Consider the following 19,970-nt stretch of genomic DNA (forward strand, 5'->3'; position numbering starts at 1 on the left):
GCGCTAATATCTGACCACAATATCAGTACTCAGCAGCACTAGCACCCATTGTCTTTTGTTCTTTATTTTCAGAATCGGGCTTTCTTTTTCCCTCCTTTGTTTGGGCTTTTTTTGGGTTATATATAATCGCATAGCCAATAGGCGATAGCCCTTCTCTTAACATGCTCCTCCAATTTGTTGGGCTCAATTTAAGCCCGTGTACGGTTTGGGAGTTTGTCCTCAACTCAGAACCGGTTTTAATTCACGTCCAACAAAAAAAAAAAAAAAGAACTAGTTCTAAACTTTTAATTGAATGACAAAATATATAGTATTGAGGCAGGGTGTGTGGGAAATCAGTTTGCCACTTTGCCTCATATTAAGCCACAGTTAGAATCGATTCTCACTTCGAGTATCAGTTGGATTTAGTGTGTATGAGCTGGTATGTACAAACAAAAAAAGATAAAATATAGTGTTTTTTATATATTGCTAATGACAGGTCATCTTAAGTAATTTTTAAAATTTTTTTATTTATTTTTTTAGATTTTAATCAAATATTCGAAATTAGAATAGTATTTATGTGTTTTCACGAGTTTTTAGGCTCAAAATCAGCAAAAATCGAAGTTTTTTTACAAAGAAATCACAAGTACAGATAAATCGTGACTTAAGAAACAAAACCATGCCATAAAAGGCTAACTTGGACACCCAAAGGCACCCAAGCAAGCACGCCGAGCAGACAAGGGCCCACGCCTGGCGGCCAAGGGCATACGCCATGCGGCTAGCTCTCCATGCTCAGCGGACAGCACCTATACCCAGTGGACAACACCTACGCCCAGTGCACCCACCTTTCTCCCTTCATCCACCGAGCGTCCTCCAAGCACTCCATACACACGTCCGGCGCGTGTCCTCCCTAGAAGGTGGAATTTTGGGCTTTTGCCCAATTTTCTCTAATGCAAATCCAAATTAAAGACAATTTCAACTTTCAAGAAGTAACAATTAAGACTCAAGCTTAATTATCTACATTATTAGAAGTCTTAATCACATCTAAAATATTGAAGACTCTAGAAGATTACTTATTAATTCTTTCTAGAAACATAAAGGATTTCGTCGTTATAATTTGATTTGAATTATTATTATTTTGATTTTGAAATTGAAGTCAATAATTAGTTATCTTATCTTTTTCTCTAACAGATGAGATTAGGATAGTTTGAATTTGAATCCTAGAATTAGGATATAAATAAGTGAACCTTGTTTAATGAGGGGAATATTCCGCTCCTCAACACAATTTTCTTCTTGTTTTTCTTTCATTCCATGGGTAACTAATTCTTTGTCAAAGGGTTAGAAGCTCTGTTTATATTTTCTATGGATTATGAATCTACGTTTATTTTATTTTGAAGTCTTACATTGATTTCATGATTGAGTTATTCGTTCTTCATTCGGATTAACATCATCGAAAGGTATACAAGTCCCTTTTGAATTCTTTTAATTTAATTACAAAATTTGATAATTGAATTAAAGGTTGAAAACTCTTTCACATGACTCTTTGAATTCAGTTAGGAATAGTGGTTCAATTAGTGTGCGACATATGCATGATTTTCAATCACTCTAATTTTGAATAAGTGACATATAATTTGGATTAGAACAATTTTTGAAAATTGTGTTTTCTTCTAAGGTTACTGAACAGGACTAGCTTGAATACGTGACATATAATTCGATCTAAGGACTACTTTTAAATCCTATTAGAAATTGAATTAGTTTTTGTGCTTAAACTCTTTAATTAATTAACTGACAACTATTTGATTGAAGAGAATCTGAGACACCATGGAATTGGAAATTAGTTACTAAAGATTTGTCATGAAAGATATTTGCATACTTCAAAATAAGCAAACAAGGTTTAGTTTTCCTAAAAGCAAATACATCTCCGAAGCCCTTGACTCTCACCATTATTGTCTTCTCTCGATCAACATCCAAGTTCACTGTCTCTCAAGCACTCAAGATTCCAAGCAAGATACAAGTTTTGCCCTCATCAATCCAGGTTATTTTAATCTAATTAGATATTTAATCTGATATTTACTTGCTCAGTCCTTTAATTCTTGTGGGAATGATATCCACTCACCGAGGTATTATTTGTACGATCCAGTGCACTTGCCGGTATCCGTGAACTTTACTTTTCGCTCATCAAGTCTTTGGCACCGTTGTCAGAGATTAATTGAGATTGACAACATAACGTCTGGTTAAATCCTAACTTAGATCTTGTTTACTTTCTTTTATTTTATTTCACTCTTTGTTTCTTTATTTTCTTTTCTTTTCTTCTATGTTTTTTGTCTTTCCTTTTCTTTTCTTTAGTCTTATTTCTTTAATTCTTGTATACTGTAAGGTACGTTTGATCTTGTTTTTATTGCTCATGCAAGGGAAAGAGGAAAAAAGAATGACGACTGATAATAAAAGTGTAATTCGATTAGGAATGATCTCACTTCTTTTTCTCAAAAGGAGAGCGAATCATTCTATGAAGAATGAAAAAGGTATAAAAAACTGTTCGAAGGATAAATAAAGGAATCAACCTTAAAGTCAAGTTTGATCTGAAACTCAGAGACTATCCAGAAATTTCAAGCGAGATAGTAAGAAGAAAGTGGAAAATCTTGGCTAATCCTCTCGAGTAATTGGGAGCCACTTTAGTCCGAAAGTTCTATGCCAATGCATGGAAAATAACCAAGGATGCAGTTGAAGAATTCAAGAGCTATGTACGGGGAATGAATATTGATTTTGGTTCCAAGAGTGTTAGAAGAGTTCTCCGCATCCCTCCTTAACCTCATAACTTGGGGGATGATTACTATGATTATGGAATAAGGCTGAACGGAGATAAACGGTTGGAAAAAGTCCTCCAAGATATTTGTCTTCCGAACACGCGGTGGACGATGAGTACAAGTGGAGAGCCACTCACACTTAGAAGGACCCAACAGATCCATGTTGTTAAAGGATGGTTGGACTTTTTTCAGCATAACATAATTCCAACATCCAACCATTCTGAAGTAACAATAGAAAGAGCAGTCCTTATCCATTCCATCATGAGGGGAGAAGAGGTAAGAGTAGAGGAACTCATCCCCTACTATATAAGCTTCTTTGCGGAGAATGGGGAAACATGAATGATAAACCATAATTTTATGGTAAATTTTAGGTTGAATTGAGTGGATTTTATCAACTTATCTTGTATGTATTTATTCATTGAAATAGCACGATTTTGTAATTTCTTCCTAAATTGTGCTTAAGAGTAAAACATGCTTTTTAGGCCTTTAAATTATTAATTTTAATTCACTTTAATTCTATTCGATGCCTTGGTTTGTTTATTAATTTATTTAGGTTTAGAAGGCAAAGATTGGATTGAAGAAGTGAAGAAAAAGAATGTAAAGTGAAGAATTCATGAAGAAATGAAGTTTGGAGCATTTTATGGCCATGCGTATGCATGATTGATGGCACAAAATTCACTTACGAAAACACGTGGCTGGCAATTTCAGGGCCTTTTCAAGCCTAATTCTAGCTCAGTTCTGAAGTATTTCAAGCCAAACTCAAGAAGGATCAAGGGAGGAGAAATTAGAATAGTTTTAGGCCATGTTTTAAGTTAGAATTCTATCTCTCTCTTCTCTCTAGAATTTAGGGTTTTAGGTTTAGTTTTCTCCCCATATTTAGGTTTTGATCTTGTTTTAATTTAGTTTTCCTCACTTTTTATTATTCTAGCATCTTAATTCTCTTAGTTTTACTTGTTAATTTCTCTATTTTGTTGCTTTTAGTTTCATGAACTCTTGTTAATTTTGGTTTTTTTTAATGCAATTTGATATCTTATGTTTTCTTGATGCTTGTTTGAGTTATTGTTATTGTTTTCTTGTATTTGGTCTTTTTAGATTTTATTATTATTACAAATTTACCATGTTTTATTTTTATGCCTTCCAAGTGTTTGTGAAAATGCTTCTCTTAGTTTTAGGGTAGATTTTTACACTCTTGGCTTGGAATTGAGTAATTGAGGTGACCTTGAGTCACTAATGTCCAAATTGATTGATAATTTAGATATTTTAATTAAGGGTTAAGTACTGTTTTTGTCCCTAAGGTCTGGGGTGAAAATCAAATTCGTCCCCCGACCTTTTTTTGTTATTAAAATCATCCTCAACGTTACAAAACGTTATAAAATCATCCTTTTGTCCATAAATAACATTTTTTGGACAATTTTGCCCTTCAAAAAAAATTCTCCCCATCCTCACCACTAATCCCCTGCATCATTAGTCATCACCACTACCACACCACTCTTTAATCTGAACCCATTACAACACCACCCCTTCATCCAAACAACACCAACAATGGCAACAACAACTCAAATACCCTTCATCATCATCTTCCTCCCTTAACCTCCTCACTCTACTGTTTAACATTCTTTTGTCACATGGAATTAGACCATCAATAGCAGCACCAGCAGCCGGCAGCGCCCACGGGTGTGGAGAATATTCCGGCAACGTTGAGCCACAGCGGTAGGTTCATCCAATACAGCATATTTGGAAACATATTCGAAGTCACCGCCAAATACATACCCATTGAGCATTGAGTTCCAAAGTACCAAATCTCTAAGAGGCAATTCCTCAAACATCTCATGTGCATCCATCACCAACCCAAATTTCATATAAGTATTAATCAGAGCACTCCCCACAAGCACATCCAACTCGAATCCAAACTTAAACAAAAATCCATGAATCTTCTTAACCTCCAAATCCTCCACACAGGCTCTTATCACACACGAGAATGTGTACTTATCCGGAGTGACACCCAGATGGCGCATTCGCTTGTAAACCAAGAAGCCATCCAAGGAAAGCCCATTCCCAACAAATCCAACAATGACAGCATTGTAGGCGAAGACATTCTTATCAAGATCGGTGGAGTAGTTGAAGACCTTGAAGGCATTGCTCATAAGGGTGCCTTCGAGTACTTTTTTTGTTGTTTTTCTGTTCGTTTTAGGTGGGATAGGTGGGGGGTAAGGGAAGGGGTGGGGGGTGGGGCGGTTTATTTTATTTTTAATATTTTTTATTTTTGTTTAAGGGTAAAATTGTCCAAAAAATATTATTTCTGAACAAAAGGATGATTTTTTAACGTTTTGTAACGTTGAGGATGATTTTAATAACAAAAAAAGGTTGGGGACGAATTTGATTTTCACCCTAGACCTTAGGGACGAAAATAGTACTTAACCCTTTAATTAATCTTATTTTCATTAACGAGTAAGACCTATGGATTGAGAATGATTAAGCTCGGTTGACTTATCTCATCATTAGAGGTTGACTAATTGGGTTCACTCTTGTAATTATCATGTCGTGGTTAGTGACACGAGAGTCGTTGATGTCCAATATTGATTGATGATTTAGGGTTGTTATTTGTTCTTGTTTCTATTGACGAGTAAGACCTATGGATTAAGATTGACTATGCCTATTTGACTTTCTCCCAATGTTAGGGATGACTAAACGGGATTAACTCTAGGTAATCGCCATGATTGTGGTTAATGACTTAGTTAGGAAGCTTTGATTCTCAATCCTTGCCAGGAGTGTCTTTTAGCATTTATATTCCCTTTAGTTATTAGCTTTACTTTCGTGCAATTTATTTTCTTGTCTGTTTATTTGCAAGCCCCTATTATCATAACCGATAATATGCATACCTCACTGCAATTTTTTTGAGAGACGACCCGAGATCTAATACTCTCAGTTTTTATTGGTTTGCATTTGTGACAAATAAATTAAACTTTGATACGGGTCAATTATTGGTTCGAAACTATACTACTGACGAAGCAATTCTTTTATTGAGAAAATTCTAAACCAATGTTTGGCCCACGTCAAGTTTTTGATGCCGTTGCCGGAAAATTGCAATGTGTGCTAGTTATTAGTTATTGTTCGTATGTTAATATTGTAAATAATTTGCTTTTTATTTGTCTGCTTGTTTGTGTTAGTAGCTAGGATTTTGTTCTCTTTGTTTCTTAATAGTTTTTGTTTTTGTTTTCTCTTGTTACTATGAATTCTCATCTGTTTAGCTAAATCTGGTTACAACTATGTTGTAGGAATTTGATGGATTGCATTATCTCTACAAAAAAAAGGCCTGTTGGCACACTTTTTCCTTGCCACGCTTTTAAAGCGTGGCCAAAAGTAGTCAATGGCTACTGATTTGTGATTTGGCCACGCTTTTTTTTGCCACGCTTTTAGAGGGAAACCGGCACACTTTATGAGGGTGACCACTTATTTGTGATTTGGCCACGCTTTTTTGCCACGCTTTTATAGGAAAATAACTATGTTTTAAAAGCGTGGCTAGTTTGTCTTCCAATGGTCACGCTTCAAAAGCGTGCCCATATCATGTATTTATTTAAGCACCTTACAAAAGCGTACTGATAGAGTCTCTCATCCCCCAAAAAATTTAATTTCCCACCCATTTTTTCCACACATTACTTTTTTCTAAGTTTTAATTTTTAATCCTAGAAGTGACAACATACACTTCACTTTATTTCCAAATTCACTTTAATCCCAAAGAAGCCGTCGCACCCAGTGATGCGTGAGCATCATTCTTATCTTTTCCTAGTGAATTTGCATGTAATTTATTGAGTTTAATCAAGAATTAATTACCTTTTAGTCACTATGGATGTTACTTTGAGTCGTGTGCAATTCTGTTTATTTTAGGTAGCATTTGGCTGGATTTGATGGAGTTTTCGCAGAAAAAGAGAAGAAGGCGAATGATGCTATCAACCCTGACCTCTCAACACTCAAACTTGAATAACTCGAGCTACAGAGGTCCAATAGAAATGATTCCAATGGCGTTGGAAAGCTAACTTCCAGAGCTTTCCAATGATATATAATAGTCCACACTTCTCTCCCACCAATTCGGCCAAGGCTGCGCCTAACATGAGATTTCTCAAGTTAGGCGCAAGACAGCATAAACAACACGCATCAATTAGCGAGATTCCAAGTAAGGCGCATGAATCCTTAAGTTAGGCGCAGCATCCCTCACTTAGCTCTAATCCATGCTGCCATGATCAAGTAAGGCGCATGACTTTTCAAGTAAGGCGCCAATGTTAAGCCTTGCACGCCAATTCTCACCGGCCACTCCAAGTTAGGCGTGTCCCAATTCAAGTTAGGCGCAAGATCTATATGAACCAAGGTGGTCCCAGCGCTCAATCAAAAGAATGCTACGAAGATCTTTATTTAATTTTGATTTAATTTAATTTATTTTAAAAATAGAAAAATATATTATTTTAGTTTTAGAAAATAGATTTTAAATTAATTAGGATTAGATATAAAAGAGAAAAGAAACTTCTCTTCAGGAATTATTCTACCTAATTCCAATTTACAGTTTAAGAGAATCCTAGTTTCCACTCTGAACCATGAGCAACTAAATCTCCACTATTAAAGTTAGGAGCTCTGTCTATTGTATAGATTGATTCTATTGTTTTTCTATTTTAATTCATGTATTGATTCATATAATTCAAGAATTGTTTTCATTCTTTATTTTATGAAATTGGGTGGAACGGAAGTATGACCCTCTTTCTAATTGAGTTTTTGTATAACTTGGAAAAGCTCTTTACTTGAACAACAGCTTGAAAACATATTCTCCTAAATTTCAAATTATCTGCATTTAACGGATACGTGACATATAATCCTCTTATATTTGGGTAATTAGGATTTCTGTGGCATATAACTAGAATTGAACTTCACCCTCTAATTGGAATTAATTGACCAAGGAATTGGCAGTTTTTGAGAGTTAGAGGAGACTAAAAAGGTCTAAGGAATTAGGGTTTAGTCACATATGGTTTGCCATGAATTAAATCTTGCATGATTAAAATAGTTAGTAAGAAAAGTCAATTAGGAAAATAGATAACTCTGAAGCCTTAACTGTTTCTCCATATATTATTCTCAACTTATTTACTGCCTGCCTTCTGATATTCTGAATCTACTGTTTAATGCTTTTGAACTTCCAAACACCATTTTCTGTTTGTCTGACTAAGCCAATCACTCAATCATTGTTGCTTGATCCATCAATCCTCGTGGGATCGACTCTCACTCACCTGAGGTATTACTTGGTACGACTCGGTGCACTTGCCGGTTAGTTTGTGGACTCTAAATTCCGCACCACCCAACAGTAGGTCGCCTTCGTGTTCATCACTGCCGGTGATCGTCACACCCAGCTCGCCTTCATGTTCATCCTAGCCCTTCATCTAACCCTCGCACCTAGCCCTCTCTCTGTCGCACCCTTGTTGTTTCTCAACCATCTCTCACACCTAACCCTCGGCTCGCATTCTTGTTCATCACTGTTGATGACTGTCGCACCCAGCTCACTTTCATGTTCATCACAGCCCTCCATCTAACCCTTGCACTTAACCCTTTCTTTGTCGCACCTTCAACCATCTCTCGCACCCAACCCTCGCACCATCAACGCAAGTTATATAGTTGGATTCGGAACCCTCCATCGGCGCTGCTTCGTCCACGCACCCAGGCATCAGCATGCCCTCCTCCTCCCTCAGTGGTCTCTCTCTCGCAAACCCTAAAACGCTGCCTCAATCGTTGCTGCCTGTCCCTCAATTGGCACTCAACCCTTACCATAAACACTACAAGGTAAGTATATTTTATCTCTGGTTCTCTGTTCCTCTGTTTCTTCTCTATTTTGGAAATTTAGGTAAATTAATTTGTTTATTCAGGTGGTTATTTTGTTAGTGCATTCTCATATTTCTAACTATGATGAAATTATTTAGATCTATTTATATTGATTTTGCTGTGTTTTATAGTTTATTGCATAAAATTTCATTTCATATTTAAGGAAAAACAGTGAAATTCCAGTTCCAATTATATAAATTTTATGAATCTTTTTATGTAAACTGCCAAACATATGTATACCTAAGCTTAGAAGATTGCCATGCCTCCTATTTATATAATATATCTGGCATGGATATGGAACCATTCTTGTAAGCTATAACATTGCTTTATCATAAAAAAATTTGCTGATATTCTCTCATCTTTTTTCATCGGCCTCTTTCATGGTATAAAATCCAATTAAGAGTGGATATAAATGTTGTTGGTAATGATATTGTTGTATTCATTATACAGGATCAAGCTAGTTGGCTTCACTAAGAGTGCTATGACTACTTTTTAATAATTCTCTGCTGGTGATGGAGGAAAAATCATCGGTAAAGAATTTCACAAAAATAATCGCATTGCAAGTATAGATCTAAACCGACAATTAAACCTCAATTAAATTTAATTTGTTTGTCACTAAAGCAAACCCAATAAAAATAAACTGAAGTATTTAAACCTCGGGTCGTCTCTTAAGGAATTGCAGGGAAGTGTACTTATAATTGGTTATGAGATTGTATCTTTTTGGGTTTTTGAAATGTGGAACAAGGAATGTAAATAGCAAGGAATTAAAATAACAATTAAGAAAAGTCTTAACAAGGATTGATAATTGGAATTCCTCTCCCCATTATCATAGTCACTTGTGATGGTAATTGCCTTTTACTATCACTTAGTTAACCTCTAACAATTGAAGTTAAGTCAAGTGAGCAAATCAACTTGAGTTCACAAGTCCTAATCAAAGACTAGAGTAAGTGAAGCTCAAGCTAACTAGCAAGTTTCAATCACCAACCAACAAGAGACTTTGACAATTCAAGAGTCTCTAATTACTCAATCTAGGCTAAGAACATAAAAAGCTAATTTAAAATCCAACCAAGCATTTTATCAAACACTTGGAAGGCACAAAATAAAAGCATAGAAAAGCAACAAGAGAATGTAAATACTAAAACCAACAATTGCAAAATTAATGATAACAAATAATAGAAGAAGTAATAAATATAAAATACCTCAAATTGCATTAAAAGGAAAATCAAATCTAACATGAGAATTCATAAACTAAATTGATAACAATAAATAAACCAACAAGAGAAATAGATAAACTAAAGTGCTAGGACTAATAAGAGTATAAGAAAACTAAATTAACATTAAGTAGAAATCTGAATTGAAGAAGAACTAGAACTAAAAAACCTAAACCTAGAGAGAGGAGAGAGCCTCTCTCCCTAGAAACTACATCTAAAACCTAATATGTGAACAATGAGATGTGTGTCTATGATTTCCCCACTCTGCAGCCTCTAAGCAGTGTTTTCGGGCTTGGAACTGGGCCAAAAGGAGCCCAAAAATCGCCCCGGCACTTTCTGCAGATTGCAGCACGTGACGCTTTGTCACGCGTACGCGTCGTCCACGCGTACGCGTCGCTTGGTAAAAATCCTGGTCACGCGTACGCGTGGCTCAGGCATATGCGTCGCTTGTCTTCTGCGCCAGTCACGCGTATACGTCGCCCACGCGTACGCGTCGCTGCCAGCTTCTTAAAACAACACTTTCTTGCGTTCCTTCCCCTTTTGCATGCTTTCTTCCCATCCTCTAAGCCATTCTTGCCCTATAAACTCTGAAAATACTCAGCAAACATATCACGGCATCGAATGGTAATAAGAGGGGATTAAAAATTAGCAAATTTAAGGCCAAAGAAGCATGTTTTCAATCAAAGCATAAAATTAGAAAGTAAAATGTAAAACATGCGAATTATATGAATAAGTGTGAGAATAATTGATAAGATCCGCTCAATTCAATACTAAATAAACAGTAAAATAGCGATTTATCAATCTCCCCATACTTAAACATTAGCATGTCCTCATGCTAAGCTCAAGAGAGCCAAAAGAGTGAAGGCAAAATGGTAGAACTTATGCAATGCAACCTATCTAGATGCAAGCTACCTACATGCATCATGCTATTCTAATTACCATCTATTATATATATATATGGTCAAAATGAGTCAAGTTTCCAAGAAATCATATATACACAATCAAGGACTAAATCAATCATGTCAAAGTACATTCACAATTGAGTTGAGTTAATCAAAAGGGTTCACAAACTTGCAAGACAAGCAATGATCAAATATGGACATATGGAAATGAGCAATTGAACCCTCACTGAATTTGTATATGCACTCTAATCACTCAAGTGTTTGGGGTTTAAACCACTCAAATCTCCTCTAATCATGCTTTCTAAAACTTTATTCTTCATCTAACCAATCAACAAATATTTAGCGTACAAATACAAACATCATGAGGACTTTTCAAGGTTGTAATGGGTCTAAGGTAAAGGTGATGATATATGTATGGCCAAGTGAACTATCATTTGAATCTTTGACTAACCTAAGTTCTCACCTAACACACACACACACTCTATATAATTCTAAAGTTAAGCTTAGCTACCCAAAATCTCACTTTTACATATTTTCACACACTCATGTATCAATTCTAATTCCACCACATATGCATTGATCTTTTTATTGAACTTAACATTGGGGTAATTTTATCCCTACTTATTTATTTCTTCTCTTTTTTTCTCTTTTTTTTATATTTATTTATTTTTCATTTTATATAAATGAAAGCATAATATATCAATGCATATGGTTCCTATAGTTTCACATGAGCAAGCACCCAAATTATCAATATTTGTCAATAAAAACAAAACACATTCTCATCAATCCAAGTTCTCACATTTTCCCACACTTAGTTGACACACACTATTTTAAGCTAACCAAAGATTCAAATAGGGTAATTAATTATTTTTCTGCTTAAGGCTAGTGATGTGGTGATATAAAGAACAAATGTGGATTAAAAAGGCTCAAAGTGGCAAACAAAGATAAATGGAATGGTAGGCTATTTGGGATAAGTGAGCTAATATCAAATGATGGCCTCAATCACATATATGCATGAATATACACTAAATAATGGACATATAGAATGGAACAAACTAAAGATTGCAGTCATAAAGAGGAAAATACACAAGAATAAAAATCATGGTTAAATAATGTAACCATATAATTAAGCTAAAAAACTCACGGGTTGTGTGTTCTTAGCTCAAAATCATGCAAGTTTCAAAAACTTTTAACTCAAATCAATGTGAATCTTAAATGCCCTTTTTAAGAAAAATGTATTTCTTGAAATTTTCAACAAATTGACCAACATTTATTATTATTATATATATACTAAATGAAATGTTGTGATTATGAAAAGCTAAAACTTTTAGTTTACTCCCTATTTCCAATCAAACCAACTTCTCATATGCAAAAGGGTAAACTAAGCTCAATAATCCCCATTTTTTCAAATCACAACTAATAAACTAAAAGTGCAATTCAAGCTAAATACTAAGATATATACAAGCCCAAAGTGCAAAATGCAATAAAGTAAAAATAAACAAAAGTACAAAAAATAAAAAATGTGCAAGTACTAAAAGAAAAATAAAATAAAATAAAGCAAAATACAAAATAAAGCAAAATAGAATAAAAGTCTGAAATGGTTCACCAAAATATAGTCCGCCGGAGACGGCGACCTCCCCACACTTAAATCATAGCATCGTCCTCGATGCTCTCAGTTAAGCTGGGTGAGAAGGATCTTCGCCTGCATCTCTATCATCGCCTGTTGAAGGATGTGCCTCTGGCTCTGTCGGCTGTGGCTGTGCAGGTGCTTGTGGCTCTGTAGGATGCTCAGGCTAAGTCTCCTCCTACTGGGCCTCCTCCTGCTCATCTTCCTCCTCCTCAGAGTGCTCTGAGGGTGTGTCAGGCTCAGAGGGGATGTCAGTATGCCCCGAAGTCACAATCAGCTTCAGATGTGCATAGCATCGCTTGTTGCGACGCTCTAACTGCTCATAGCGTCGCTGATTGCGGCGCTCCATCTTATCAAGGCACTCAAAAAGGCGCTGCACAAGATGGTAAACTGGCTGAGAGGTGGATGATGGTGCTACTGAAGTAGGTGGTGCTGCAGGTGCCGAAGGTGCTGCTGAGGATGTGGCTGCCTCAGTGGGAGCAGTAGTAGGTGGTCTGTGGCCTAGAGGGCCAAACCGCTTGCCGTGCGGAATAACCTTCTTGTAGTCGACAATTGGTGGTCTCTCATCCTCTGGCTCCCAAGGCACCTCAGCTCGACGAGCCATCTGAGTGATCAAATAAGGAAAAGCCAAGGTGCCTCTAACATGAACTCTAGGCATATACTTTCTGATGAGTCCTGGAAGGTATAGGTCCTTCCCTTCCATGACACACCAAATAAAGAGGATCATGGCAGCTGGCACTTCTGACTCGTGAGTACTAAGCATGACATAATTGCTTAGTATCTGTTGCCACAGCCTAGCCTCATCATTGAGATAAACAACCTTTATACCTCATGGAGTTTCCTTTGACTTTTCCATTGCCCACAGAACATCAGGATCGATAGCTATAATACGCCGAACAGCATCCCAATCAAAACTCATGAATCTAATAGACTCCTTGGCCTTCTGAAAGCCATTTGTATCATCTGTTTTAGGCTGAAAGTGGAGGATATCTTGTATCGCCTCCTCTGTGACTAAGATCTGCTTTTCCCTAAGCTGCACTACATCAAGGGTTGTCCTATAATAGTTAGAATAGAACTTACAGACCCATGATGTGTTTACCTCTGCCAGATCTCTATCCAGAAATACCCAACCTCTCTATTCAATCTGATGTTCAGTGTACTTTCTCAAATCGGTTGGTATTCTAAGCTTCCTTTTCAAGTAGAGGTTCCGTTTTTCCACAAACACCGAAAACTTGAGTTCATAGTAAAGATTGGCAAATTTGACTGGGTCTTTAACAGGCACAAGTTGATCAGCCTTTTCTTGCTCAGAAAAGTTCTTTTCACACCAAAATTCATCTGATAGAACATCCGATAGAACAACAGATGATTGTCCTCTCTTCCTTTTACTGGAGCTGACCTTAGCCTTGCCTTTCACCCTGTCAGACATCCTGAAAAATAGAATTTTTAGGGTACAGAATATTAAATAAAGCAGAGGAAAGAAAAGTAGGTAAATAAGAAAGCAAACAGAAAGCCAAAAACAAAAGGGTATTGACCTAACCTGAAACAAAATTAAAACAGAAAAGAGGCTCAAAATCACTTGGTCAATCAAGGTTCTATATGACACAAAATTTTGTCAAATAGTTCCTTGTTTCCATCAAACAAGTGGTGCAGATAAAGGGAAGCAAAGAAGGGATGGAAATGCTAGCCGACCAATACATGAATCGAATTTGGCAGTAATCAAGTAGGAATAAATTCAAAATGTGCCAAATTTAGTTCACAATTGAAAATTAATAGCATAGACATTTTAGAAAAATTGGATAGCATTTCGGCATTAATTTGGACGTTCCCGGATAAACAAACAGCAACAAAACAACTCATATGAATTCCAACATATGTCAAGTATCATGAAGAACACGTAGATTCATATGAGTCATGCATCATTAAGCAAAATTAAACAGCCCAGATTAGCATACCAGCAAATTGGTTATTTCCCAAACTCAATCAATCAATTCAGATTTCCTATGAATTCATTGATAATTAAAAATACCAAAAACATATATAAATTCATAGGGAATAAGCAAATGAGCCAATAAGATAGCAATAAGCAATTATTCCATAACCAATTAAGCACATGTAGCATGCTTTCTTTGATCAGTGAACAAAACAATGGCTGAAATCATGGCACCAAATCAGCAAAAATTGCTCAAAAAGAATATATGCAGTCAGCATTCCTTCATTAAATTCAACAATCAATCATAAGTAAGGAATATGGATTCAAAGAATTAAGCTCCACTGAATCAACAATGAAGATCAAATCGCAACAAGAATTCAGCTGCAATAACAACTCAAATCAGAAATTCATCAATATCATCATCACTGCAACAGTCATAATCAATTTAACATGAATATCAACCACTCAAACAGCATGAACGGTAAATACAGAGCAGCAACAAGAATTTAGATGCATTCATTAAAGCAAGAGTAAAGCAACAACAAAATTGTCATCGCTGCAACATAGTGCAGAAATTGCTCAAAGCAAGTAACAAACTTCAGCAAGAACAAAGCAACAGAAAAACTATGCAGCATCAAGAATCCAATATTAAGGAACCAAATCAACTCAGATAAGAACCCAGCAATTTTAGATAAGACTTAGCAGCATCAATAAACCAAATCAGCATAGGGCAAGTCATTACCAGCAACCACAAACCACTTTTAAATAGAAAATTAACTAATACTAACATCAGCATGAACCAAAATAGCAAAATCTTCCAACAGCGGCATGAATAAAAATAAACCTAAATCCACTATTCACGCCAGATTCTCTAACAACCTAATCAACTAACATGCAGTTATAACTAGCTAATTCTAATAGAAATTAAACTAAGCTAATTAAATTACTTAAACATGATAGTAAAAATATAAGAAAAGAATTACAGAGAACGAGGGCAGGGGAACCTGGGAAGAAGCAGAACAGAAATGGGAACTATAAGGGAAATGGGGGGTGGGCGAGGTAATGTTGGCCCAGAGGTGGCGGCTGTAATAGCGGCGCAGTTTCTGGCCGCAGCGGTCTCTGGCGGTGGCAGTAAGGAAAACGGAGTGGGAGAGGGAAAGGGAAAAACTGAGAGAGAGAGAGAGAGAGAGAAAGAGAGAGAGAGAGAGAGAGAGAGAGAGAAGAACAAAGAAGAAAAGAGAAAAGAAGGGGTGGTTGGCGGCGGTCAGGACGTCGGCGATGATGGCCGGTGGTGATGAGAGGGTGATGGTGGTGAGTGCTTCAATGGAGGGAAGAGGGGAAGAAGAGAAAGAGACGTTGTGAACAACGCGAATGGGTAGGGTTCACGCATAGGGGATGTGAGTGAATTCAAACCCACGTGTACGCGTGGGTCATGCTTGAGCGTGGAGGAGAAAAAAATGCATCGACGCGTAAGCGTCATAGACACTAACGCGTGAAGGGAGAAAAATCAGAGTGACGCGTACGCATAAAGCACGTGTACGGGTCAAGTGAAATTGTGCTAAACGTACAATTCCAGCGCCGTTTTCGCGCAACACTCTGTTCAAATTGAATGGGGCAGCATTTACGTACAACGCATGCGCGTCAGGCACGCCCACGCGTGGTGTGCCAGAATTGAAAATGATGCGTGGGTCGAATTGTGCTTCTAGCACACCAACCGCACGATTTTATCACAACTTTCTGTTCGTTAGATGGGAGAGCCAAATTGGTTTCAACGCTGAAGAATGAAACTCTCGCGCGATCTAGAATTTTCGCAAATAAACTCCCGTTGTAAGTATAACTTCTAGACCGACAAGAATTCCTTTCTTACAAAAGTTTTAGTTGTCACAAGTAACAAATCCTTTTGAAATTGATAACTGAAGTATTTAACCTCGGGTCGTCTTCTCAAGGAATTGCAGGGAGGTGTTCTTATTATTGGTTATGAGTCTTGTAAATTGGGGGTTTTGAAAGTAAGGAACAAGTAATTTAAATGGCAAGTAAAATAAATAAATAACTATAAAATAAACTCTTGGCAAGGTATGAAAATTCGGAAGTCCTATCCTAGTTATCCTTATCGATGGTGATAAGAATTGAGTTTTAATCCCACTTAGTTAACCTTTACTAAAGCAAAGGAATGTCAAGTGGACTAATTAGTTTGATCCTCAAGTCCTAGTCAATCCCTGTGGGAAAACTATATTTAGAGCGATTTAGATCAATTAGTAATCTACCAATTTCAATCACTGCTAAGTTTGACAACTCAAGTGTTACCAATTACTTAACCAAAGCCAAAAGGAAGAAAATATCTAAGTTAAATTAAAAGCATCCATATAAATAAAGCAAAGCAAAATTAAATCTGAAATACCTCAAAGCGCACTAATAAAAGAAATCAAATTTAACATGGATATTCATAAATTAAATTGAGAAAATAAATAAAAAGAACATTGAACCTGTAATTAAAGAAGATGAAATCCTACTTCCTTTAAGAGGAATCCTAATCCTAAATCCTAAGAGAGAGGAGAGAACCTCTCTCTCTAAAAACTACATCTAAAATGTGAAAAGTGAATTATGAAAGCTGATGATTATGAATGAATGGATTCCCCCACTTTATAGCCTTTAATCTGTGTTTTCTGGGCTGAAAACTAGGTCGAAAACAGCCCAGAAATCACTGGAGAAGAAATCTGCCACGCTAATTTTTGTCACTGCGACGCGTCCGCGTGGAGTGCGCGTTCGCGTCGCCTAGCGTCAGGGCAACTATGGATTATTATCTATCAAATCTAAGCCCCAGACGTTAGCTTTTTAACACAACTGGAACCGCATCGTTTGGATCTCTGTAGCTCAAGTTATGACCGTTTTAGTGCAAGAGGGTCAGGCTGACAGCTTTGCAGTTCCTTCAACTTCTTGTATTCCTTCCACTTTTGCATGCTTCCTTTCCATCCTCTAAGTTATTCCTGCCTTATAAACTCTAAAATCACTTAACACACATATCAAGGCATCGAATGGTAATAAGAGAGGATTAATATTAGCAAATATAAGGCCAAAGAAGCATGTTTTCAATCATAGCACAAAATCAGGAAGGAAAATATAAAACATGCGATTTCTATGAATAAGCGTGAGAATAATGGATGAAAAACTACTCAATTTAGCACAATATAAACCATAAAATAGTGGTTTATCAACCTCCCCACACTTAAACATTAGCATGTCCTCATGCTAAGCTCAAGAGAAGCTATAAGGGAGTGAAGAGGAATAGTAGAATATATGAAATGCAACCTATCTATATGAATGCAACTACATGCAAAATGTTTCTACCTACTTGGTTAAAAGTAAATAAGTCCTCCCAGACAAATATGAATCAGATTTCACTAATTCAAATCGTACAATAAAAAGCAAGTAAACTTGTAAGAAGATAGCTCATGAAAGCAGGGAACATAGAATTAAGCACTGAACCCTCACTGGTAGTGTATATCATTCTGCTCTCTCAAGTGTCTAGGGTAATTCACTCTACTCTTCTCTAGTCATGCTTTCTAAACTTTGTTCTTCATCTAACCAATCAACAAAAATTTAATGTACCAATGCAAACATCATGAGGTCTTTTCAAGGTTGTAATGGGGCTGAGGTAAAGGTAAGGGTACATGTATGGCAAAGTGAGCTATAATATGAATCTTTGACTAACCTAAACTCTTACCTAATATACATATACTCTATATACTGTTAAATTCATGCCTAGCTACCCATAATTTCCATTTTTGTATGATTTCCATACTCATGTACCAAATTTTTGATATTTCTTTATTTTTATCACATGTGCATTGATCTTTTTATTAACTTAGCATTGGGGTAATTTTGTCCCCTTATTTATTTATTGAAATTTTTTTTTGAATCATAAAAGCAAACATAACTTATCAATGCACATGGATTTTTAATTTTTTTTCTGGTTTTACATGAGTAGGTTCCCAAATTCCCAATATTCAAATAAATTAGAAACATGATACATTTCCTTATTAACCCATGTTCCCACAATTTCCCCACACTTAGTTGATGCACAATCTCTATCTTAAGCTAGCCAAAGATTCAATTGGGGTGATTACTTGTTTTTCCGCTTAAGGCTAGTGATGTGGTAAAATATAGAACAAATGGGAATAAAAAGGCTCAAAGTGGCTAACAAAGGTAATTGAAAGGGTAGGCTTATTTGGGATAAGTGAGTAAAAATTCAAATAATGGCCTCAATCATATGCAAGCATGTAAATACACTAAATAGTAGACATATAGAATGGAACAAAGCAAAGATTGCAATCATAGGGAAGAAAACACACAGGAATAAAAATTTATGGTTAAATAATGTAACCATATAAATAAGCTCAAAATCTCACAGGTTGTGTGTTCTTAGCTTTTTAAACTATGTTCCAAATACAACTTCAAACAAGTTTTATTAGAAAAGTTTTTAATTTAAATTAGTGAAATACTATAAAAATTTCTTGAAAAAGAAAATATTACTTCAACCACGTGGTAACTAAATGCATAAAATCAAACAAACATGCAATTAAATATGCAAATGCAGCAATTAATAAAGAAAATAAAATATTGGTGTTGAGAAGAAAATAACTAACCCATGGAGATCGGTATCGACCTCCCCACACTTAAAGATTGCACCGTCCTCGGTGCATGCTAAGATGTGCAAGTGGACGGGTTGCTTCAACTGACGCTTTTCTCATCAAGGAATGTGCGTAGGAACTTGTTTGTCTCTCCCATGTAAACGTCTTCCGGTTCTCTTTCTGGTGGCCATCCTGAAAGAAAAAGGGAAGAAAAGTAACCCAAAATAAAGATAAAAAACAAATAAAACATGGGTTGGTTAATGCCAAATAATGAGGGTCTCAATTACATGGTAGCTACAACATGCAAGTGAGAAAATAATAGAAGCACATGGCATACCAGTGGTGCAAAATTTTGCAACAATGAGGGAGAGTGTGGGTAAGGAGAGGTAATGTAAATTCATGTCAATGCAAAATTAATATAGGTATAAAAGATTGGCATTGATTTAAATAATATTACCTAACCAAAATAAAACAAGTCTCTAAGCACCTAAAATAATTCAAGACAAGATACAACAGTGAAATAAGAAAATTCAACACCAAAGAAAAAATAATGAATTTAGAAAAGAAAAAAAAATATGCACAAAATTAAAATGTAATGAATGAAAGTATGCAAATAAATTAAATAAAATAGAATGGAGGTGAAAAAGGATGAGAAGTTAAAAAGATGATGAAGAAGAAGAAAGTAAGAAAGGAAGAAGAAAGAAATAAGAAGGGAAAAGAAAAAAAAATTAGGATTAGGGAAGAAAAGACAAGATTTTTGGCACTGATCTGGATAAGCTGTGCGCCACATGTGACGCGGACGCGTAAGTGACGCGTTTGCGAGGATAGCGCTTCTATGAAGTGACGCCGACACGTGGAGTGATTTGTGCCATTAGCGCGAGGGCAGCCTCGCGGTCGCGCAACTCTCTGTTTTAAATGCATTTTGCCAAAAATCTGGGTGACGCGGTAGCGTGGTCGACGCGATCACGTGAGTGGCCATACTTTGAAAAATGACGCGGACGCGTGGGGCACGCGTTCGCGTGGTGGGGCTTGTGCTTCT

The 19,970-nt window shown here is 36.3% G+C and overlaps 1 protein-coding gene across 1 annotated transcript; it reads right to left on the bottom strand.

Annotated features, from left to right (window-relative positions):
- Window positions 1-12,422: 12,422 nt before the first annotated feature.
- Window positions 12,423-12,977, bottom strand: LOC148571620 (uncharacterized). Its single transcript, XM_088507298.1, is given in 1 exon segment — window positions 12,423-12,977. A coding segment is annotated over 1 exon segment (555 nt).
- Window positions 12,978-19,970: the final 6,993 nt, after the last annotated feature.

Source organism: Arachis ipaensis, chromosome B3, assembly GCF_059453495.1.
Source record: "Arachis ipaensis isolate K30076 ecotype BB chromosome B3, ASM5945349v1, whole genome shotgun sequence".
Lineage (NCBI taxonomy): Eukaryota > Viridiplantae > Streptophyta > Magnoliopsida > Fabales > Fabaceae > Arachis > Arachis ipaensis.